Genomic DNA, 24,936 nt, shown 5'->3' on the forward strand with positions numbered 1-24,936 from the left:
CTCCCCCGACCACCCACCCCTGGTTGAGATTAAGTTTCTCTCTCAACCAGATTTGTGCAAAAATGGTCTGGATCATCCACCCTGCAAACCCCTGCCTGACTCAACTGTTTTTTGCGTTTTTTTTGTCTTTTTTTTTAAAAACTGAGGTATAGTTGATGTACAATATTTTATAAGTTACAGGTGTGCAACATAGTGATACCACAGTTTTTAAAGGTTATACTCCATTTATAGTCATAAAATATTGGCTATATTCCCTGTGCTGTACAATATATCCTTGTAACTTACTCATTGTATACATAGGAGTTGGTACCTCTTAATCCCCCACCCCTATGTTGCCCCTCCCCCTTCCCTCTCCCCACTGGTAACCACTGGTTTGTTCTCTACATATGTGAGTCTGTTTCTTTTTTGCTTTATTCACTAGTTTTATTTTTTTAGATTTCACATATAAATGATATCATACAGTATTTGCCTTTCTCTGTCTGACTTATTTCACCTAGCGTAATGCCCTCCAAGTCCATCCACGTTGTTGAAAATGGCAGAATTTCATTCTCTCTGTGGCTGAGTAGTATTCCAGTGTGTGTATCTTCCTTATTCATTCATCTATTGATGGACACTTAGGTTGCTTCCGTATCTTGGCAATTGTAAATAGAGCTGCAGTGAACATTGGGGTGCGTATATCTTTTTGAATTAGTATTTCTGTTTTTATCAGGTATATACCCAGGAGCAGAATTTCTCAGTCATATGATAGTTATACTTTTAGTTTTTTGAGGAAGGTTCATATTGTTCTCCACAGTGGCTGCACCAATTTACATTCCCACCAACAGTGTAGGAGGGTTCCCTTCTGTCCATATCCTCTCCACAAACTTCTGCCTCACTCAATTGACTTTTTATTACGTAACTTCCCTACAGAAGAGATGTTACATAATGCTAATCATATTATGCCCATTACCTGTGGCATCATGTACAAATTTCAGTCTGAATTTAAAGTCATTTTGTAACTGGCTTCATGCTACCCCTCCAACTTAATTCCTATCCATAGGAATAGCAGGGCCTTTATCACTCGTTCTTTTATCCACTCTATTCATGCCATCTTGGGCTTTTGTTCACGTGTCCGTCTCCATGTGTTCCTTCTCTCAGTCCAAACACTATGCATCTGTAAAGCCAGCTTGTGTCCCATCTCCTTGACTCCAGCCCACTGATATCCCTGTTCTTTGAACATCTAGTGTCAGCACCACATAGTTTCATACTAGTTATTCTTTCCTTGTTCCAGTAATTAAGTCTCCCCCCAGGTAGACTGTGAGCTCCTTGATCTGGGTCGCCCCCGCTAAGTGTCTTCTTTTAAAAAAAAAAAAAAAAAAATTTTATTTATTTATTTTATTTTTGGCTGTGTTGGGTCTTCGTTGCTGTGCGTGGGCTTTCTCTAGTTGCAGTGAGTGGGGGCTACTCTTCGTTGCGGTGTGCGGGCCTCTCGCTGCGGTGGCCTCTCCTGTTGTGGAGCACGGGCTCTAGGCTTGCAGGCTTCAGTAGTTGTGGCTCGCAGGCTCAGTAGTTGTGGCTCGTGGGCTCTAGAGCACAGGCTCAGTAGTTGTGGCGCACGGGCTTAGTTGCTCCGCGGCATGTGGGATCTTCCCGGCCCAGGGCTCGAACCCGTGTCCCCTGCATTGGTAGGCGGATTCTTAACCACTGCACCACCAGGGAAGCCCCCTGTAAGTGTCTTCGATACTCCCTGCAGTATCCAGCCAAGCCTATGTGCTGTGCAGTAAATAATAAAGTAATTTTGACCCTGCTCAGATGTTTGCCCACCTGAAAACTGCACTGATGACTTTCTAGAAACTGAAGTTCATTTATCTTGTAAAAAGAAATAGTATCTTTGTTGCCAGTACCCATGATCACCCAGTCATGCACATATACACCCTTACAACCTTCCCAAGTGGGGGAAGAAAAACGATGAAGACGGGAGGTTTGAAAGGTGATCCCTGACCCTACGATTTCCAACCTGCACTGGGTCCTTAACACTCTTCTTTTCTTTCCTATTTTTAATTGAAATATATTTGATTTACAATATCGTGTTCGTTTCAGGTATACAGCACAGTGATTCAGTTATACATATATATGTATATATAACGTCTTCAGATTCTCTTCCCTTATACGTTATTAGAAAATATTGAGTAGAGTTCCCTGTGCTCTACAGGGGGCTCTTGTTGGTTAGCTATTTTATATAGTAGTGTGTTTATGCTTAACACTCTTGTGATGCGTTTGCCCTCCCCTCTTTCCCCAGAGAGCTCCTGTGAGAACAAGCGGGCAGACGTGGTCTTCATCATTGACAGTTCCCGCAGCGTCAACACCCACGACTACGCAAAGGTCAAGGAGTTCATCGTGGACATCTTGCAGTTCTTGGACATTGGCCCTGACGTCACCCGTGTGGGCCTGCTGCAATATGGCAGCACCGTCAAGAATGAGTTCTCCCTCAAGACCTTCAGGAGGAAGTCCGAGGTGGAGCACGCCGTCAAGAGGATGCGGCATCTGTCCACAGGCACCATGACGGGGCTGGCCATCCAGTACGCCCTGAACATCGCGTTCTCAGAAGCAGAGGGTGCCCGGCCACTGAGGGAGAACGTGCCGCGGGTCATAATGATTGTGACCGATGGGAGGCCCCAGGACTCGGTGGCTGAGGTAGCCGCAAAGGCCCGGGACACAGGCATCCTGATCTTTGCCATTGGCGTGGGCCAAGTGGACTTCAGCACGCTGAAGACCATCGGCAGCGAACCCCACGAGGACCACGTCTTCCTGGTGGCCAACTTCAGCCAGATTGAGTCGCTGACCTCAGTGTTCCAGAACAAGTTGTGCAGTAAGTCCTGTTTCTCTGTGGCTCTTCTCAGGGAATCATTAGGATAAGTTCATTCATCTTGCAGTGTTCATTCTGTGTTAACCTGGTCCCAGGTACCGGGCTGGCAAGGGGTGTTTAGCAAAGGCCAAGGTAGACACGGTGCTCTCTTGGGGCTCACGCTCTGGCCAAGGAGACATATTAAGGATGCAGTTATACAAATACGTAAGTGACTGCAGTTGTAACAGTGTAACGGAGGAAGAATTCAGGACAGGACCTGACCTAGGCCAGGGGCCTCAGGGAGATTTCCCTGAGGAAGGGACATTGACACTCAGACTGCAGAATGAGTAACAGTAGGTAGGGGAGGTTTTTCTCCAGCACATTGGCTTGCCCTGGCATCATTCCCTAGGTTGGAATTCATGAGTTGTAGTAAGCATGGGAATGGGAGGGCAAAAATAATAACACAACTTCTTGGATGGTGTGGAATACTGAGCATTTTTGCCCCATGGTGGTGCTAGCAGTGGATGTTTTCTCAACCCAGAAAGAGGCCCAGTGTACGGGGAAGACCAAGACGCGCTCCTGGTACCTTCCCACCTGATAGGATGGCAGGTGCCTCCCGACTCCTTCTGCAAGGACATGCTTCCCCAAGTCCTTGAGCTGCATTCTTCTGCTTTAAGGGTCTTCTTCCCCATCTTGCTTTCTAACCCTGCACTCCCCAAGGCTTCTTTCACACTTTCTTGCCACACTCCTCCCACTTACCTGCAAGCCGAGCTCCTGCCTCAGCTTTCCCAGCAGGTCAACTCGCCCTCTCCCCAGTTTCCTGCTTCTGCCACCGTCTTCTCGTCCCTTTCTCCTCCAGAAGGGCAGGGCGCCAGCCTGCCAACCCAGGCTCCACACTGGTCCCTGGAAATGGGAAGCAAGCCTCCTGACCTGGTAAACAGTGTCCAGTCCAGCTTTGCCCACCCCCATTGGTCCCTGTCCCCTCCAACTGCCATGCTTCTTTGATGGGAAAACAAAAGCAAGTATCTATTCTGCAATGCCCAGTATTTCCCTGGAGTCTGCATGGAGAATGACCTTAAGGACCAGACTCATCTCCAACTCACCGGGAGCAGGAACCTTTAGACCAGTTCTCAGAATGTGACAAAGCCTAGAAACACCCCCCCACGTCTTTTTAAAAAAATTCTCTGCACTAATTCTTGACTCCAAAATCAAAAGTTTTACTTAAAAAATCAACGCCATGAAGGAAAAAGAAACTTTTGCTCTGCAGTGTCACTTGGAAAACATTCAGAAGTGCCATTTCCCTGGCGCCGCAGAGGGGCTGGGTCTCTGTGGCGTGCCGTGGCCTGAGTCACCTGGAAAACTTCAGCCAGTAGAATGCACTGCAAACATTTTTAAGGTTTATGACTTCAAATGACTTCTGCAGAATTTATATTCCCTCTTTCCTGGAAATATTAAAAAAAGAAATTGGTTCTGTAACAGTTTTGACGTGTTTATTCAGTTGTCTTGGAAAAATGTTAATGGATGAGTTCTTTTATAAGCTCTCTGAATTGCTCAGCAAAGGGAAAGGTAATATAATGAGGCTGAGGATATGGACTTGTTCATAGAAGAACCTTCTCTGTGCTTTATGGCCTGGCAGCAAAATTAAAAGTTTGGCTACTCCCGTTTTTGTAATCTTGAAGCTCTAAGAAAACATCAGTATTGTGCCATTCATTCATTCATTTGTTAGGGCCCGAAAACTGAGTCCCCCTTCCTACCCCACAGAAGACCAGCTCCTGTCTTTTCTCATCCCAGGGCTCTGCTGAGCAGACTTGTCAACTGTCTTGAAAGGTGAAGGAGGCCCCGGGGCCTCTTCATCAACCGTGCAGTAAGGATCACAATAACTGACATTTACAAAGCACTTTCTCTTGTGTTTTCGCACTTTATCCTCACGAAAATCTGGGGAGGCAGCACGATGCCATCCCTCCCTTTTACAGGACTGTAAACTTGTTAAGTGGATTCCCAAGCAGCCAGGAGATGGTGGGTTCTACTTCCAAACCTCTTGCTTATTTCATTTCTCTTCGCATTGGGAGATAGAAATTCCTCTTTTAAGGTAAACGGTTTTCTGCAGGCAGCCTCCGCAGTCCAGCCATGCTAGGCACACCAGCTCTGAGGTTGATACTCACCTCGGAGTTTGATGGGAAGCCTTTGCGATGGGGAGGGGCAGACTGAGGTTTCAATGATCCCACCTGCCAGCTGTACAGATGCTGAGCACATCTGTAAACTGGGGATTTTGCCTGCAGAGAGTAGGTGTGTGAGTCGGCATCTTTTTTAAAAAAATGGGGTAGACTGTAGAGCCCCATTCAGTGTGCACCATGTTGTATATGATTACGGTCAAACACACGGAGGACCAGCAGGGTAGGCAGATGGCCTCAGCTTTGACCTGACCTCCAATCCTCAGACAACAGCGTCTACCATGTTGCAGATGGCGGTTCTCTGGGGTTTTGGAAGTCTCATTGGTTCCTTAAACATTTATTGAGCTATAGTCTGAGGATAACAGCCAGTTTTGTCCTGGGCTAGGCACTTGGCAGTACGTTATTTCACTGAATACTTACAACAGCCCTGTGAAGCAGGTACTGTTATTATCCCATTTTACAGAAGTAGAAACTGGGGCTTAGAAAGGATAAGCGGCTTCAGGCGGCAGAGTTGGAGTCTCTCTGGCTTCAAACTCTTAGCCTCCACCTGCCGGGTCTGAGGGTTTCAGGCTGGTGGGAAGATGCTCTCATCACAGAGAAATGGGATGTTGGCTATATGAAATATGCACTTCAGAGGCCTTGGGAAGTCACCTGGCACTGGGGGCCCTCTGATCAAAGAATGCCAGGGTCTGCCTAGGGAGTCCAGGAGAGCTTTAAAGAGATAATAATGATTATAACTAACACTTATTGATATTAGTATGTGCATGTGCTGTTTCGCGCTATTAGAGTATGTTAACTCATTTTATTCTCACAACAAACCTGTGAAGTAGGTGCTCCTATAATTCCCATTCTACAGAAGAGGAAATAGGGACCCAGAGAAGTTCAGTAACTTGTCCAAGGTCACATAGCACTAAGTGGCAGAGTTGAGGTGTGAACCCAGGCATTCTGGCTCAGAACCTACATCTTAACTACTATGTGCTACACAGACTTGAAAGAGGAGTAGCGGGGACTTCCCTGGTGGCCCAGTGGTAAAGAATCCTCCTTACAATGCAGGGGATGTGGGTTCAATCCCTGGTCAGGGAACTAAGATCCCACATGCCGCCAAGCAGCTAAGCCTGTGTGCCGCAACTACTGAGCTCGCGCGCCTCAACCAGAGAACCTGCGTGCCGCAAAGTACAGAGCCCACGTGCCCTGGAGCCTGCGCGCCACAACTAGGCAAGAGAAAACCCGCACGCCACAACTAGAGAGAAGCCCGCATGCCGCAACGAAAAGATCCCACGTGCCTCAACGAAGATCCCGCATGCTTCAACTAAGACCCGACGCAGCCAAAAATAAGTATATAATAAATAAATCTTAAAAAAAAAAAAAAGAGAGAGAGTAGGAGTTTACCAACTAGAGATGTGTAGGGAGGACGATTGCAGTAAGCCAAGAAAAGGATGATATTTTTAATAGTTTTTTCTATTTCATTTAAAAACAAAAACAAAAAAATGAGTCCAGAGTCTCTGTTAATTTCGTGGCCTGCTAAGGAGGCATAACCCACAGCTTGAGAAATGCTGATGAGAGGCTAGGCAGGGACGTGGAGGTCAAAGTGCACCTAGAGAAGGGATTTCAGAGGGAAGCTTGAGCTGAGGCTCGTGTGCTTTTGAGCAGAACAGAAAAACGCTGTTGGATCTGTGGATCGGTGGGGACAGGGTATCTCCAGGAGTGATTAAGACAGGAACCTTTATCGTACAATTAGGAAGAGATTAGGCTCTTGTGCTCACTGGCTGTGTGGACGTGAACTCAGGCACAGCAGTGGCTTTGTACCCACAGGCAGTGAATTCCCACACCAGCCACAGCTGGGGGCAGGAGGGCTCCTGAGGTTGCATTCTCAGGCCACTCCGAGACCTCCAAGAGAACCTTAGAGGCCTCCTGTGAATGAGGCCCTGTCTACAAGATGACCAAAACCTACCCATCCTGGGGCCCACCATTTTTGCCACCCAGTGAGAGAGGACACTTGAATCTAGGGGCTGAAAAATGCATGTCTGTCCTGAGCCTTCTGATGACTTGCAACCTGGGCAGGGCTGCCTTTTTTTTTTTCTTTTTGGCCGCACCAAGCAACTTGCAAGATCCTAGTTCCCCCACCAGGGATTGAACCCTCGCCCTCGGCAGTGAAAGCACAGAGTCCTAACCACTGGACTGCCAGGGAATTCCCAGGGCTGCTTTTACTTAACCTCTTGGTATCTGCTTTATCAGCTTAGCCTGGTATTTAAAGCCTGGAGGCTGGTTGTTCCTACCCTAAGAGCCTCACCCCGCCCAGGCCAGGCACAATAGAAGGCCCTAACAGTGTTCCTAAGACACACCTCCCATCAACCAGCCTGGGTAAAGTCCACACTTACTGCAGCCCTTCAAGGCCCTGTTGCTAAGTGGGAGGCCAGATGGACTTCCACGGGCCTTGACTTTCTGTACCCAGTAACTGTTCCTTTCAAGACCCCCAGTCAGCCCACCACTCTTTTGATCATTTAGTCAATCACATATTCATTAATAAACATTTGTTAACATTCAGATCGCTTGGTTAAAAATCCAATCCTGCCAAAGACTTAGTCTGCTGATTAGTGATTTCTTCCGCCAAATGCAAAGCCTTGACCCAGCTTCCACCTACAAGGCCTTCTGAGGTGTGAGACCACCTGCAGGCCACCGTAGGAGGCAGGACTCTTGTGCCCCCTTCAGTCACATCACAAAGGCCTGCCCCATGGGAGGGCAAGGCATTAGGGCCAGATGCTCTTAGTTTCACCGATTCCTCATCTATAGAATTTTACAGGTGGAAAATTTTTATACTACCTTAGTAAAAATGTTTGGGATTCTTTTGGTTGAAAGTAATAGAAATTCAACTTGAACTAGCTTTAGAAGGGTGGATTGTGTTATATTACTCATGGAAGTAAGGAGACGCATAGTGAATGACAGCTTTGCTTTCTCTCCATCCCCACTCTGCTTCTCCTTGGATTTCTCTGGTCCAGGGGCAGAGAGCATGCACCCTGCCAGCCCCCAGATATGCTTGCCCTCGGTGTAAACCCCCTTTTCCTCAATTCTAGTGGCTAAATGCCAAGAAAAGCCTCTGTCAGACCCTGAACACCCAGCAGTGGCCAGGAGAGGGGCTACCTCACACCAACACAGCCGCTCCCCGAGTCAGCACGCATTTGGAATGAGAAGGAAGCCAGCTTCACAAAATAATTAAGTGTGTGTACTGAAGGTCCCTGGACATCATACATGCCTTTATTCTACAGGTAAAGAAATAAGCCAAAAAGAACTACGCAACTTACATGAACTTCCCTCACTTGTTCGAGGCCGAAGGGCCAAGACAAGCCTGAGTAACAAGCTGTCACTCCAAAACCCTATGCAGTGGTTCTTTAAATTTCCCTATTTGACAGGTGAGGAAAGTGGAGTTCAGAGAAATTAAGTAATTCATACAAGGTCATGGTGAAGCTCAGCTGTAGTCTTATTTCCAGAAGCCTTTCTCATCACCACTGTGCTGTCTGCTGCCCAGCAGGTATTTTTCTCTGCCTCACATCTCCTGTCAAAATAATTATCTGTCAGGGTTTCGGTGAGAAGTCGGGCAGCAGACTCATCACTTGGGCCTCATACCAGTGTATAACCGCTGTGCTGCTGGTTGTCTAGACTTTAGATTTTCTTCATTATGGAGGAAAATAGTGACATACTGAGAGTTGCATAAGGACGCCTCCATGCCCGTGGGTAATTTGACTCCCGCAGCCTAGGAAAAGAAGAGAGCCTTCCAGGCTGCAAAGCAAATGCAAATTAAAAACAGGATAATGATTTTTCCCTCTTAACACGGTCAAACACTGTTTGATAATCCTGAGTGCTGAAGTTTTGAGGAGGTGGGAATCATTACTCTCCTGCATTGCTGGTATAAACTACCTTGCAAGACAGTGAGGTGATATCTGTTTGAAGTAGGACCCAGGAACTTCCCTGTGGCGCAGTGGTTAAGAATCTGCCTGCCAGGCTTCCCTGGTGGCGCAGTGGTTGAGAGTCCGCCTGCCGATGCGGGGGACACGGGTTCGTGCCCCGGTCCAGGAGGATCCCACGTGCCGCGGAGCGGCTGGGCCCGTGAGCCATGGCTGCTGAGCCTGCGCGTCCGGAGCCTGTGCTCCGCAACGGGAGAGGCCCGCGTACCGCCAAAAAGAAAAAAAAAAGAATCTGCCTGCCAATGCAGGGGACATGGGGTCGAGCCTGGTCTGGGAACATCCCACATGCCGCAGGGCAACTAAGCCCGTGCACCACAACCGCTGAGCCCACGTGCTGCAACTACTGAAGCCTGCGTGCCTAGAGCCTGTGCTCCGCAACGGGAGAGGCCCGCGTACCGCCAAAAAGAAAAAAAAAAGAATCTGCCTGCCAATGCAGGGGACATGGGGTCGAGCCTGGTCTGGGAACATCCCACATGCCGCAGGGCAACTAAGCCCGTGCACCACAACCGCTGAGCCCACGTGCTGCAACTACTGAAGCCTGCGTGCCTAGAGCCTGTGCTCCGCAACGGGAGAGGCCCGCGTACCGCCAAAAAGAAAAAAAAAAGAATCTGCCTGCCAATGCAGGGGACATGGGGTCGAGCCTGGTCTGGGAACATCCCACATGCCGCAGGGCAACTAAGCCCGTGCACCACAACCGCTGAGCCCACGTGCTGCAACTACTGAAGCCTGCGTGCCTAGAGCCTGTGCTCCGCAACGGGAGAGGCCCGCGTACCGCCAAAAAGAAAAAAAAAAGAATCTGCCTGCCAATGCAGGGGACATGGGGTCGAGCCTGGTCTGGGAACATCCCACATGCCGCAGGGCAACTAAGCCCGTGCACCACAACCGCTGAGCCCACGTGCTGCAACTACTGAAGCCTGCGTGCCTAGAGCCTGTGCTCCGCAACGGGAGAGGCCCGCGTACCGCCAAAAAGAAAAAAAAAAGAATCTGCCTGCCAATGCAGGGGACATGGGGTCGAGCCTGGTCTGGGAACATCCCACATGCCGCAGGGCAACTAAGCCCGTGCACCACAACCGCTGAGCCCACGTGCTGCAACTACTGAAGCCTGCGTGCCTAGAGCCTGTGCTCCGCAACGGGAGAGGCCCGCGTACCGCCAAAAAGAAAAAAAAAAGAATCTGCCTGCCAATGCAGGGGACATGGGGTCGAGCCTGGTCTGGGAACATCCCACATGCCGCAGGGCAACTAAGCCCGTGCACCACAACCGCTGAGCCCACGTGCTGCAACTACTGAAGCCTGCGTGCCTAGAGCCTGTGCTCCGCAACGGGAGAGGCCCGCGTACCGCCAAAAAGAAAAAAAAAAGAATCTGCCTGCCAATGCAGGGGACATGGGGTCGAGCCTGGTCTGGGAACATCCCACATGCCGCAGGGCAACTAAGCCCGTGCACCACAACCGCTGAGCCCACGTGCTGCAACTACTGAAGCCTGCGTGCCTAGAGCCTGTGCTCCGCAACGGGAGAGGCCCGCGTACCGCCAAAAAGAAAAAAAAAAGAATCTGCCTGCCAATGCAGGGGACATGGGGTCGAGCCTGGTCTGGGAACATCCCACATGCCGCAGGGCAACTAAGCCCGTGCACCACAACCGCTGAGCCCACGTGCTGCAACTACTGAAGCCTGCGTGCCTAGAGCCTGTGCTCCGCAACGGGAGAGGCCCGCGTACCGCCAAAAAGAAAAAAAAAAGAATCTGCCTGCCAATGCAGGGGACATGGGGTCGAGCCTGGTCTGGGAACATCCCACATGCCGCAGGGCAACTAAGCCCGTGCACCACAACCGCTGAGCCCACGTGCTGCAACTACTGAAGCCTGCGTGCCTAGAGCCTGTGCTCCGCAACGGGAGAGGCCCGCGTACCGCCAAAAAGAAAAAAAAAAGAATCTGCCTGCCAATGCAGGGGACATGGGGTCGAGCCTGGTCTGGGAACATCCCACATGCCGCAGGGCAACTAAGCCCGTGCACCACAACCGCTGAGCCCACGTGCTGCAACTACTGAAGCCTGCGTGCCTAGAGCCTGTGCTCCGCAACAAGAGAAGCCACCGCAATGAGAAGCCCGTGCACCGCAACGCAGGGTAGACTCAGCTTGCCACAACTAGAGAAAGCCTGCACGCAGCAACGAAGACCCAAAGCAGCCAAAAAAAAAAAAAAGTAGGACCCGGTCCTAGAGAAACAACTGCACATGTGCTCAAGGAGATGTATTTAAGAAGGTTCATCACAGCATTGGGAAAGAAAAACTGTGGACTGGTGGGGAAATGGCTGAATATAATGAGGACTAGTCATATGACCAATGGATAAAGCAATTAAAAGGAATGAACTAGATCAAATGTATTTGATCAAAGCTAAGGTGTACAGTTGATTCTCATTGTTCTTGGTAATTATGTCCTATAACGTCATGGTGAACACTGACTAAAGTAGCAAGTACTGAACCACAGCTCCTAGGGGAAATACAGAGTTAGGTTCCTCGGAGCCTCTGGTCTGACACTGTTGTCAACTGATCGATACATAATCTTGTTTTATGTGTGTTTCTGTGTAAAGACACCTTCTTTATATATTGTTGATTCCTTAACATTAAATTCACAGCCAACGGCACTATCACTCTTGCCCGAAGGAAATTTATCAAACACACATTTTCTCCATAAGGCACATCATAGCCTCCTTGCACTTACGAACACCAGACACACTTCACTTCAGCAAACACCAACACTTCAGCACCACGCTTGGGGCCATTTTAAACAGCCAAATCATCAACAAAAAGCACAAAAATGCAAACAGTGTGGCACTTGAAAAGGATACTCATTCACAGTCTGAGAGCAGAAACAAGAATGCAGAGCATCATCTTGTTCAACCTCAGCTGGCCACCTAAATTTTTCATCGCTCTGAGTGTGTCCACAAATGATGATGAAAGCACTCTGAGTATTGATTTTAGGGTTACAAATAAATGTTTGCAAGTAGGCAAATTCTCAAATATGGAATCTGTGAATAATGAGGATCAATGTATGTGTCCTCACACTTTAACATCTCTGAAATCGGGTGCATCTTAGATTCCATGAAAGATAGTATATATCAATAGAGATAGAATTATTAATGCTGAGTGAAAAACCAAGGTGACGATGAATATATATAGGATGAATCCAGGTATGTAAAATAAAACAAAATTCCATGAAAGATAGTATATATCAATAGAGATAGAATTATTAATGCTGAGTGAAAAACCAAGGTGACGATGAATATATATAGGATGAATCCAGGTATGTAAAATAAAACAAAAGTCCGCCATGCTTCTCCTTTGTACCATACAGTTAACACATATCAAGCATTCCCCTGAGCTATGTTTTAAGCACTTTACCATCTTAATTATTTTAACCCTTACAAGGCCCTTATGAGGTTGGTACTATTTTTACTCCCATTTAATATAAAGAAGTTAAGCCCATGGTCACAAAAACAGATATTTCTTTCACTCTGAAGTAACAATGACTGATTGGATTTAATCTATGAACTTTCCTAACATTATTTGTATCCTAACAGGAATTAAAACACAGTCAATCGTAAACTCAGAACGATCATTCTAAATTGTATTATGAAATAAAGAGGTCTTACTTTCACTTACTGCCCACCATGTTTCTTACTTTGAAGTAAAGGGACATATAAGATATGCCATCGATTTCATCAGTAGCTGAGTTTTCCTAAGCACTGGAGTGAGGGGATTGTCCTTAGCTATTGAAAGTCTCTTCTGTTTTAGCTTTATAAAAATATATTTCTACATATGTACATCCTTTTTGTTTATGACAACACTTGCATAAATTGTACTCTGCTTATGCTGATGCTTGTTAATTTTAAATATGTTCAGGTTGAATTATATGGAGTAAAGTCATAAATTAAGATGTAAAAAACAATAAGAATTTCCATGAGCTCCAACAGACTTATGCAAGAATCAATGTATTTGAAAGCCGAGGTACTTCAGAAACTAAACGCAGAAATATTTTATTTATTTTAATTAATTAATTTATTATTATTATTATTTTTGGCTGTAGTGGGTCTTCGTTGCTGCGCGCGGGCTTTCTCTAGTTGTGGCGAGTGGGGGCTACTCTTCGTTGCAGTACATGGGCTTCTCATTGCGGTGGCTGCTCTTGTTGCAGAGCACGGGCTCTAGGCGCACGGGCTTCAGTAGTTGTGGCACGTGGGCTCAGTAGTTGTGACGCACAGACTTAGTTGCTCCGCGGCATGTGGGATCTTCCCGGACCAGGGCTCGAACCCATGTCCCCTGCATTGGCAGGTGGATTCTTAACCACTGCGCCACCAGGGAAGTCCCCATTATTATTATTTTTAAAATTTAACTTATTTTTCGCTGCGCCGGGTCTTAGTTGCAGCACTCAGGATTTTCGTTGAGGCATGCAGGATCTTTCGTTGTGGTGAGCAGACTTCTCTCTAGTTGTGGTGTGCAGGTTTTCTCTTCTCTAGTTGTGGTGCGCAGGTTCCAGGGCGCGTGGCCTTTGTAGTTTGTGGCACGTGGGCTCTAGTTGTCCTGCTGCATGTGGGATCTTAGTTCCCTGACCAGGGATCGAACCCGCGTCCTCTGCATTGTAAGGTGGATTCTTTAACACTGGACCACCAGGGAAGTCCCAGAAATTTTTTTTTTAACATCTTTATTGGAGTATAATTGCTTTACAATGTTGTGTTAGTTTCTGCGTTATGACAAAGTGAATCAGCTATACATATACATATATCCCCATATCGCCTCCCTCTTGCGTCTCCTTCCCACCCTCCCTATCCCACCCCTCTAGGTGGTCACAAAGCACCGAGCTGATCTCCCTGTGCTATGTGGCTGCTTCCCACTAGCTATCTGTTTTACATTTGGTAGTGTATATATGTGCATGCCACTCTCTCACTTCATCCCAGCTTATCCTTCCCCCCTCCCCGTATCCTCAAGTCCATTCTCTATATCTGTGTCTTTATTCCTGTCCTGCCCCTAGGTTCTTCAGAACCTTTTTTATTTTATTTTTTTAGATTCCATATATACGTGTTAGCATACGGTATTTGTTTTCCTCTTTCTGACTTACTTCACTCTGTATGACAGACTCTAGGTCCGTCCAGAAATATTTTAAATTGAGACATAAAGATTATGGAAACATATGAGTGCATTTTTTAACTCCAAAAATTTTTATAATACTTTTGCCTATGAAAAAATTACATCACTCTCGGGATTTATGATCCTGAGACACTGTTGATTCTTTACCACATCCTCATTTAACTAATAGCTTTTCCTCCAAACCCGCTGCTGCCTACCAAGTCCACACGTTAGTCAGAGCCACCTCTGGTATCAGCAAACTTTCTGATCCCTCTGCCCACCAACTGGATATTATGAATTGCACTGTGAAATTTCTGTTTTTGTAGGTCGTTTTTGACCTGTTTTTAGTTGGATATCAGCAATCTCATGTGGCTCAGCCTAACATCATTTCCCTTTGACCCTCTGCGGCCCTCTATGTATATATTGCTGATGGCATTTATGTAGAACTGTCTGGTCCTACCAGAGGCTACCCCTTGAGGGTAGGGACTGCAGCTTGTTTCTCTTTGAGTCCTGCTTGTTCCTTCACAGCGTAGATTCTGGATGAATGTTTGCGAGGGGGATGAAGTTAGAGAAGGCATCATCGTTGCCTTAACTTGCCGTATCTTCCCTTTCAGCCGTCCACATGTGCAGCATCCTGGAGCATAACTGTGCCCACTTCTGCATCAATACTCCTGGCTCGTATGTCTGCAGGTGCAAACAAGGCTACATCCTCAACTCGGATCAGACGACTTGCAGAAGTAAGATTGCTTTGCTGTTATATTTGTTCTGTCCTCCTCTGCTCTCCCACTCTCTCCTCTTTTATCTGGGCCCATTTAATTCATCTGTGGCCCCTCCCTCAACCAAGTCATCATTTCCCTAAGGACAGAAACGAGGTTTTGTAACTCGTGTATTTTGTGTTGACCCCTGGCCCCTACTCTGCCTTCACAGTGCTGAGGCCAGAGCCAGGCACACAGTAGGCCATCAGGAAGAGTTTGGAAGGTCGTTGGAGGCCCCTTCTCAGAAATAGCCTCCTTGAATCCGTGAGCTGCTGTCCTTTACTTCCAAGCTGTTCTTTAGGGGGCAACCGCTGAAGAGCCTTTTCATCCGCTGTCTCTATTGACTGTGCCTTGAGGAATTGTTTCTGTATTTTATTCTCTTCCCTGAAGCGTGGATTTAGGATGAGCTACTAACATTGGCTGGGAATGATTATTCGAGGTCTGTTTTAGAGGTGTGTGGGGACCTCATTGCTTTGGTGAGGGATGCTTTATAGGTCTCCTAAATAGAAAAGGACAAACAGATATAAAGTGTAATAGAATGCACATTCTCTTTTTTTGACCAAGCCCCAAAACTAGACAACATACTGACATTTGAAGCACATGAGGTAATCCGCCTCTTAGAGGAGAGAATTACCCATACACTGAGTGTTGTGCCTATAATTTTTTTTCAAGTTATAAATAAAGCCACTGTGTTAGCCCACAGACAACCGGACTTCCTCAAGACATGAGGAAGACTGGCCCACATGGAGGCAAATAAAACTCAGCTAGTCCGACATGTAGGTTGTGCAATGCGTAATTGTTATTATACCGCGTGGTAAGCAATTAAGCACTAATGGAAAACAGTTTGCACAAATGGCTGTAATTAGTATCCCGTTTATAGAGCCAAACCACACTTTCCTTTTGTCTTCTCACTTTGGGTTGAGAGTGGTTGGCTAGGGGCCCCCTGACCCCCAAGACTAAGGAACATCTGCTCGACTTCTCCGGTTCTGTGGCCTGTAGAGGCCCGAAGCCCTCAGGCTATGTAGGTCCTGGGGGACCCTGTGTTCTCTGGCTCCTCCAGGATGCCAGATTGTTTGTTTGTTGGAGCCTGAGTCGTCCTGGCCCTTCCGCTTGAACCTCTGACCGTTCTTCAGTTTCCCCTACGAAAATCACTCGTACCACATGCTCATGGGTTTAATAGAATTTACCGGAGGGCTGGGGGAGCCCAGGCAAGGTTGCCTCACATACCGCTCAGCAAACAACCTAAACATCTTCTTAGATGTGCCCCATCCTCTGCAGAGCACTCAGCCTCCCTCCACCTTGCTAACTCCCATCCTGCCCTTCCCTTCTCCGGAGCGCAAAAAGTTCTTGCGGCCTGCCCCGGTGATCCGCTGGGATCCGGGCATCTGCCGATGTCCACTTTCCATGGTCTGGCTTAGTCAATCCAGAGGAATTTCGAGACCAGCAACTAAAAAATAAAAAGTTGGATGTCATGAGCTGGGCCTTCCCCACACAGCAGGTTTGCCAGCCCCCGCCTGGTCCCACCTCAGGTCCTGAGGCCCCAGGCTCTCCCAAGTGTTGGTCTGGCCTTGGCTCCCTGCTGTTCTAGGGCTGTAGGTGCAAAGAGCATGATGCAGAAACTGCCTGGATTCAGACAGACTGATTTGGGTGGAGGAGCAAGGAGGCCCCGGTCAGAGGGGCCTGAACCCAGGCAGTGGTTCTCAAGCTTCAGTAATTAAGAGTCACCCAAGGGACTTCCCTGGTGGTGCAGTGGTTAAGAATCCTCCTGCCAATGCAGGGGACATGGGTTCGAGCCCTGGTCTGGGAAGATCCCACATGCCGCGGAGCAACTAAGCCCGTGCGCCACAGCTACTGAGCCTGTGTGCCACAGCTACTGAGCCGTGATCTTGGTCTAGTGAACAGTGCAAAACTGTGCCAAGGGGAGGCTGTTCTGAGCCGCTCTTGGGGGCCTGTCCCTGCCGACGTGGAGAGAGACTCACTGGGCCTGGAGGGGAATGAGACACAGCTATTTCCAGTTTTGAACCTTTAAGGTGTTCCAGGCCCCGTACAAATGACTAGAAATCAAAGAGTGAATAAAACAGCCGTGTTTCTGCTCTCTTGGAGCTACATTCTTGCATGGAAGTAAATTGAATAAACAGCCAAGGTAGTTACGGTCCAAAGTGATTGCGGCCCCTGCCCAGATCAGTGTGCTGCACAGGACGTCTGGCCCAACTGTAGCCACTCAATAAGTGTTTACCATGTGCCAGGAGCTCTCCTGAGTGCTTCATACTCATCATCTCATTAACTCTGACACTGAGCTCTTCAGGTAGGTTTAGCGTTCTCATTTTACAGGCAAGGAAAATAAGGCACCGAAAAAGGTTAGACGATTTACTCAAGGTCCTGTGGCTAATAATGAGACCAAACCAGAACCCAGATCCTATTATGTGTGACTGCACGGGCCCAGCTTTTACTCACCATTTGATACGGTCCCATGATCCTTGAGGTGGAAGGCAGCCCTGCCTCCAAGCCCACGAGGACAGGCGGGTTCAAAGGCTCACTGTTCCCAGGGGAGACTCAGAACTAATTCACCGGGACTAACATTCAAGTGACTGTCGTTCCCCCAAGTTAACTACCAACTCCTGAGATACTGTCATTGTACAGGATGATTGTGAGAGGGACTCTTAGGCGATGGCCTTCACACACACACACACACACACACACACACACACACACACACACACACACACACACACACACACAATACCCACCATTTTCTATTCCAACCCTGCCTGTGTGGAGAGAGTAGGCAGACACAGCTGATTCATAGGTTCTTCGAGTGGAAACAGACCTTGTCTATCAGACTGTTAGCTCTCTTTCCCACTTGACCCAGGAATTCTGCTTCTTCCCGGTGTCCCACACTGATGGTGCATGTCCAACCATCATCACCCATCTGGAACACCCGGTCATTACAAAGCACCTGTATCCCACCTCCAGATAGCCTGGATCAGTGGTCGAGCTGAAGTCCTACTCTCTGTAATTCCCACCTTTGATCCTATTTCTGCCATCTGAAGCTATATACCAAAAAGTTTATTTCCTTTTCCAACTAAAAAGAGAAAGCCCTTTGATTATTGAAGAGTGTAATCCCCCACTCCCCGTTAATTTTCTCTTTTTCAGGGGAGGCATGAATACATCTTAAGATGACTCGGATTTGGGTCTTTTCACTGTCCAGGAACCCTCTTCTGGACACCAGTTAGTCAGCGTCTCAAAATGTGCCTTTCATTTAAAGACCGGATCAAGCACATTAAATAATCTTATGTTCAAAGTTTTGCCCACATGAGCAATTTGGAATGTACTGAAGGCAACATGATGGATTCTTCTGTCCTCCAAAAAGGCTTCCCCATCCAAAACCATTATATAAGATATATGCAAAAGCACTACCATAGTGCATAGCCCATAGAGCTCAATATAAGCTCAATATAAGCCCAATATAAGTTCAATAGAAGTTTATGTTCTTCCCTTTCTCCATTTAAAAACGTGGTGGGGGGGGGCTTCCCTGGTGGCACAGTGGTTGAGAGTCCTCCTGCCGATGCAGGGGACACAGGTTCGTGCCCCGGTCCGGGAGGATCCCGCGTGCCGTGGAGTGGCTGGGCCCGTGAGCCGTGGCCGCTGAGCCTGCGTGTCCAGAGCCTGTGCTCTGCAACGGGAGAGGCCACAACAGTGAGAGGCCCGCGTACCGTAAAAAAAAAAACAAAAAAAAAACGTGGGGGGAGGCAATCCTCATGAAGTGTGCCTATCTTCACATGTCTATTTCCCTCTACCATTTCCCTCCCCTTGAATTCTTTTCCCACTAACAAGAAGGAACTTTATCTTGCTTTTTTCTTTTTTAAAAAATAAGGAATTCTCCCTTTCTTTGCATCCCTTCTGGAATATTTAATCTATCTGGAAGAATAATGAAAATGCAACATTTAGAAAACTTCACTTGGCAAGAAAATGTAAACTTTCTTGTGCAGCTTTCTCATTTTTTCTTTCTCAAGAAACACACCAAATGCATTTTACAGCTTTCATTGTTCAGATATATTCCTGACATTATTTTCTCAAGCTACATAAGAGATTTAATAGCTTTTATTTTATTTATTATTTTTGGGTGGCCACACTGTGTGGCATATGGGATCTTCCCTGACTAGGGATCGAACCTGTGCCTCCTGCAGTGGAAACATGGAGTCTTAACAACTGGACCGCCAGGGAAGTCCAATAGCTTTTATATTCGAGTTTAATCAAAGGGCATGACCCCATTGACGTGACAGAAAAACAGTCACATTATTAAAAAGGGAAAAGAAAGCTATACCCAACATTCCTCATGAATGTGAATGCAAAAATTCTTAAAAACTTATCAAACAGAATCCATATATATAATATAATCAAGACCAAATGGGATTTATCAAAAGAATGCAAGGTTGGTTTAACATTCAAAAGTCAGTCAATATATGACATGATACTATACATAGAAAATCCTAAAGATGCTACCAGAGAACTACTAGAGCTCATTAATGAATTCGGTAAAGTTGCAGGATACAAAATTTTTAAATTTATTTTTGGCTGTGTTGGGTTTTCGTTGCTGTGCGCAGGCTTTCTCTAGTTGTGGCGAGTGGATGCTGCTCTTCTGTTGCAGTGCACAGGCTTCTCATTGCGGTGGCTTCTCTTGTTGCGGAGCATGGGCTCTCGGCACGTGGGCTTCCGCAGTTGTGGCACACGGGCTCAGTAGTTGTGGCTCATGCACTCTAGAGCGCAGGCTCAGTAGTTGTGGCACACAGGCTTAGTTGCTCCATGGCATGTGGGATCTTCCTGGACCAGGGCTTGAACCCATGTCCCCTGCATCGGCAGGCGGATTCTTAACCACTGTGCCACCAGGGAAGCCCTTCAGGATACAAAATTAATACACAGAAATCTGTTGCATTTCTATACACTAACACTGAACTATCAGAAAGAGAAATTAAGGAAACAATCCCATTTACCATTGCATCAAAAAGAATAAAATACCTAGGAATAAACCTACTTAAGAAAGTAAAAGACCTGTACTTGGAAAACTATAAAGCACTGATGAAAGAAGTTGAAGACGACACAAATAGATGGAAAGATATACTGCGTTCTTGGATTGGAAGAATTAATATTGTTAAAATGACCATACTACCCAAGGCAATCTATAGATTCAGTGCAATCCCTATCAAAATACCAATGGCATTTTTCACAGAACTAGAGCAAATAATTTTGAAATTTGTATGAAACACAGAAGACCCTAAATAGCCAACACAATCTTGAGAAAGAAGAACAGAGGTAGAGGAATCACACTCCCTGACTTTAGACTGCGCTACCAAGCTACAGTAATCCAAACAGTATGTACTGACACAGAAACAGACACATAGATAAATGGAACAGAATAGAGAGCCCAGAAATAAACCCACACGCTTATGGTCAATTAATATATGACAGAGGAGGTAAGAATATACAATGGAGAAAAGACAGTCTCTTCAATAAGTGGTGCTAGGAAAACTGGACACCTACATGTAAAAGAATGAAATTAGAACATTTTCTAACACCGTATACAAAAATAAACTCAAAATGGATTAAACACCTAAATGTTAGATCAGAAACCACAAAACTCCTAGAGGAAAACACAGGCAGAACACTCTTTGACATATATCATAGTAATATTTTTTTGGATCTGTCTCTTAAAACAAAGGAAATAAAAGCAAAACTAAGCATATGGGACCTAATTAAACTTAAAAGCTTTTGCACAGCAAAGGAAACCATTGACAAAACGAAAAGCCAACCTACTGAATGAGAGTATTTGCAAATGATATGATTGATAAGGGGTTAATATCCAAAAGATATAAACAGCTCATACAACTCAACATCAAAACAGACAAACAAACAACCCAACTGAAAAATGGGCAGAAGACCTGAACAGATATTTTTCCAAAGAGAACATGCAGATGCTCAACAGGTACATGAAAAGAAGCTCAACATCGCTAACCATCAGGGAAGTGCAAATCAAATTCACAATGAGGTATCACCTCACCCCTGTCAGAATGACTATCATCAAAAAGAGCACAAATAACAAATGTTGGCGAGGATGTGGTGAAAAGGGAACCCTCATACACTGTTAGTGAAGCCACTGTGGAAAACAGTACAGAGCTTTCTCAAAAAACTAAAAAAGAACTGTATGATCCAGAAATTCCACTCCTGGGTATATATTTGAAAGAAACAAAAATGCGATACATGCACCCCAATGTTCATAACAGCATTATTTACAATTGCCAAGATATGGAAGTAACCTAAGTGTCCATCAACAGATGAATGCATAAAGAAGATGTGATATATGTATACAATGGAATACTACTCAGCCATAAAAAAGAATTAAATTTTGCCATTTGCAACAACATGAATGGACTTGGAGGGCATTATTATGCTAAGTGAAATAAGTCAGACAGAGAAAGATAAATACTGGATGTTATCACTGATATGTGGAATCTAAAAAAATACAACAAACTAGTGAATATAATAAAAAGAAACAGACTCACAGGTATAAAGAACAAATTAGTAGTTACCAGTGGGGAGAGGGAGGGGAAGGGGTAAGTAAGGGTAGGAGATTAAGAGGTACAGACTATTACGTATAAAATAAGCTACAGTGGACTTGCCTGGTGGCGCAGTGGTTCAGAATCCACCTGCCAATGCAGGGGACACGGGTTCGATCCCTGGTCTGGGAAGATCCCACATGCTGCGGAGCAACTAAGCCTGTGCGCCACAACTACTGAGCCTGCGCTCTAGAGCCTGCGAGCCACAACTACTGAAGCCCACGCACCTAGAGCCCATGCTCTGCAACAAGAGAAGCCACCCCAATGAGAAGCCTGCACACCGCAACGAAGAGTAGCCCCAGCTTGCTGCAACTAGAGAAAGCCCCTGCGCAGCAATGAAAACCCAGTGCAGCCACAAAAAAAAGACTACACACACACACACACACACACACACACACACACACACACACACAAAACTACAAGGATATATTGCACAACACAGGGAATATAGCCAATATTTTATAATAATTATAGAGTAAAACCTTTAAAGATTGTGTATTGAACACCTGTAACTTAGACAACATCAACTATACTTCAATAAAAATCAATATAATTCAATTCACCATATTAACAGATTAAAAAAATGAAAAAATATAGGATCATTTCAATAGATGCCAAAAAAGCATTGGACAATACCCAACATTTGTTCATGATAAAAACTCTCAATAAACTAGAAGTAAAAGGGAAATTCCTCAACCTGATAAAGAGCACCTATGAAAAAACCTACAGTTAACATCCTACTCAAGAGTAAAAGACTAAGTGTTTTCCTTTTAAGATAAGGAACAAGAAAGTACGTCCACTGCCACACTTCCATTCAACATTGGACTGGATGCTTTAACTGATATAATAATGACATAAAAAGAAATTAGAAAGTCATATAGATTGGAAAGGAAAAGGTAAAACTGTCTTTATTTACAGACCATGTGATTGCATATGTAGAAAAGCTAATAGAATCTTCAAAAAAGCTACTAAAATTAATTAATGAATTCAGCAAGGTTGCAAGATAAAAACTCAATATACAAAATTATTTGATTGTATTTTTATGTACTGGCAACAAAAATCTGAAATAGACATTTAAAAAGTACCATTTTACACTAGTATCAGAAATATAGAAATTAGGGATAAATTTGACAAAAAGATGTACATTGACAAAGACAAAAGGTGTCTGCAATAAATTAAAGAAGACCTAAATAGATGGAGAGATATGTCAAATCATCGAATAGAAGACTTACTATTGCTAAGATGTCAGTTCTTTCCAAAATGACCTATAGATTCAAAGCAACCTCTATCAAAATCCTAGCAGAATTTTTTGGGTAGAAACTGATAATCTGATTCTAATATATAAATGAAAATGAAAAACATTGAATAGTCAAATATGATTGATTCTTATTATTCACGATAGTTATGGTTTATAAGTCTCTGTTAACATTGAAATAGTGATTACTGGATCATCGTTCCTAGGGGAAGTACAGGGTTCGTTTCCTGAGAGCTTCTGGCCACAACATTTCGCCAATCGATACAGAACCTTATTTTATGGGTGTTTCTGTTTAAAGACACCTTATTGAGTGTATATTGTTGATTCATTAACATTGAACTCGCAGCCAACAGCACTATTACTCATGCCTGAATGAAGCTCATCTAACACACATCTTTCCTCCAAAAGGCACATCACGGCCTTCTTGCCTTAGGAACACTAGACTGGACTTCAACACTACTGTTAGGGGCCATTTTACACAGTGAGGTCACCAATAGAAAGCACAAAAATTTTTAAAAATATGGCCCTAAACAGAACACCAAAAAAATGCTTATTTACAGTATGAGAGCTAAAACAAGAAGTCAGAGCATTGCTTGTTTGACCTTTACTGGGAAAGTGCATTACGTGGCTCAATTTTTTCACCACTCTGTACAGATCCATGAATGGCCCTGAAAATGCTACAAGTATTGATTTTGGGTTCCAAGAAAAATTTTTTTTTTTTTTTTTTAAAGAAGATTTTGGGGATAGGAGTTTATTAATTAATTTATTTTATTTTTTGCTGCTTTGGGTCTTCATTTCTGAGCAAGGGCTATCTCTAGTTGTGGCAAGTGGGGGCCACTCTTCATCACGGTGCGCCGGCCTCTCACTATTGCGGCCTCTCTTGTGGAGCACAGGCTCCAGATGCGCAGGCTCAGTAGTTGTGGCTCACGGGCCTAGTTGCTCTGCGGCATGTGGGATCCTCCCAGACCAGGGCTCGAACCCGTGTCCCCTGCATTAGCAGGCAGATTCTCAACCACTGCGCCACCAGGGAAGCCCCCCAAGAAAAATTTTATCAAGTAGGTGAATTCGCAAATACAGAATCTGCAAATAATGAGGATCAACTAAAACTTTGAAATAAAGTTGTGGGCATCAAATTATCTTACTTGAGGACTGACTGTAAAGCAGCAGTAATCAAAACAGTGCGGTATTGGTGTAACGATGGACAACACCTGAGCAGAATATAGTCCAGAAGTAGACCCACACGTATATGGTGAAGTGTTTTTTGACAAAGGTGCCAAGGCAATTCATGGGGAAAAAATAATGTCATCAACAGATGATGTTACAACAATTGGATTGCCATGTGCCAAAAAATGCACATTGACCCTTACATCACACCATATACAAAAATTTATTCAAAATTGATTTTAAATGTTAATATAGAGTAGAAACATTTAAATGTCTAGATGAAAATGAAAGAAAAAATTTGATGACCCTGGGTTTGGCAAGGATTTTTTAAATAGGACACAAAACATAAAAGAAAAACTCAGTAAATTGAACATCATCAAGATTAAAACATTTGCTCTTCCAAATACACTGCTATTAAAGGGAAAAGGTCAAGTCACAGACTGGAATTAAATATTTGCAAATATATATCCAACAAAGGACCTTAGAATTTATAAAGAATTCTTACAACTCAGTAATAGAAAAATAAACAGCCCAGTCAAAATGGGCAAAAGATTTGAAAAGACACTAAACCAAAGAAGATATATAAAGAAGAGATGCTCAAACTTATTAGATACTAAGGAAATACAAATTAAAGCCACAGTGAGATACCACTATACTTCTACTAGATTGGATACATTTTAAAATGTTGACCATGCCAAGTATTAGCAAAGTTGGGAACAGAATTATCATTGTTCCTGGCAGGAATGTAAAATGGTTCAACAACCTTGGAAAACAGTTTAGGAGTTTCTTACAAAGTTAAGTATGTACCTACCATAATTCCACATTTAGGTATTTACTTAAAAGAAATTAAAGTTTATATCCAGACAAATGTTCATAGCAGCGTTACTTGTAATAACCTAAAACTGGAAACAGCCCAAATCATCAACAGGTGAATTCTTAACAAATTGTGATATATGCATACAATGTAATACTACTAGGCAATGAAAATGAACTGTTGACCCATGCAGCAAGCTGGATGAATGTCAAAATAACCGTGCTGAATGAAAGAAATGAGACCAAAAAAAAAAAAAAAAAAAGGAGAAAATATTG

At 45.0% G+C, this 24,936-nt stretch overlaps 1 protein-coding gene across 3 annotated transcripts in view; it reads left to right on the forward strand.

Moving 5' to 3' along the window:
* Positions 1-24,936, forward strand: part of MATN2 (matrilin 2) — a 163,772-nt gene that overhangs the window by 55,869 nt on the left and 82,967 nt on the right. For all 3 annotated transcript variants that reach the window (XM_007457154.1, XM_007457153.1, XM_007457155.1), the window contains exons 3-4: positions 2,279-2,848; positions 14,677-14,799. In XM_007457154.1, the coding sequence (XP_007457216.1) occupies positions 2,279-2,848; positions 14,677-14,799 (693 nt within the window). The remainder of the gene's footprint in view (positions 1-2,278; positions 2,849-14,676; positions 14,800-24,936) is intronic.

This window comes from Lipotes vexillifer, unplaced genomic scaffold, assembly GCF_000442215.2.
Source record: "Lipotes vexillifer unplaced genomic scaffold, Lipotes_vexillifer_v1.1 scaffold376, whole genome shotgun sequence".
Lineage (NCBI taxonomy): Eukaryota > Metazoa > Chordata > Mammalia > Artiodactyla > Lipotidae > Lipotes > Lipotes vexillifer.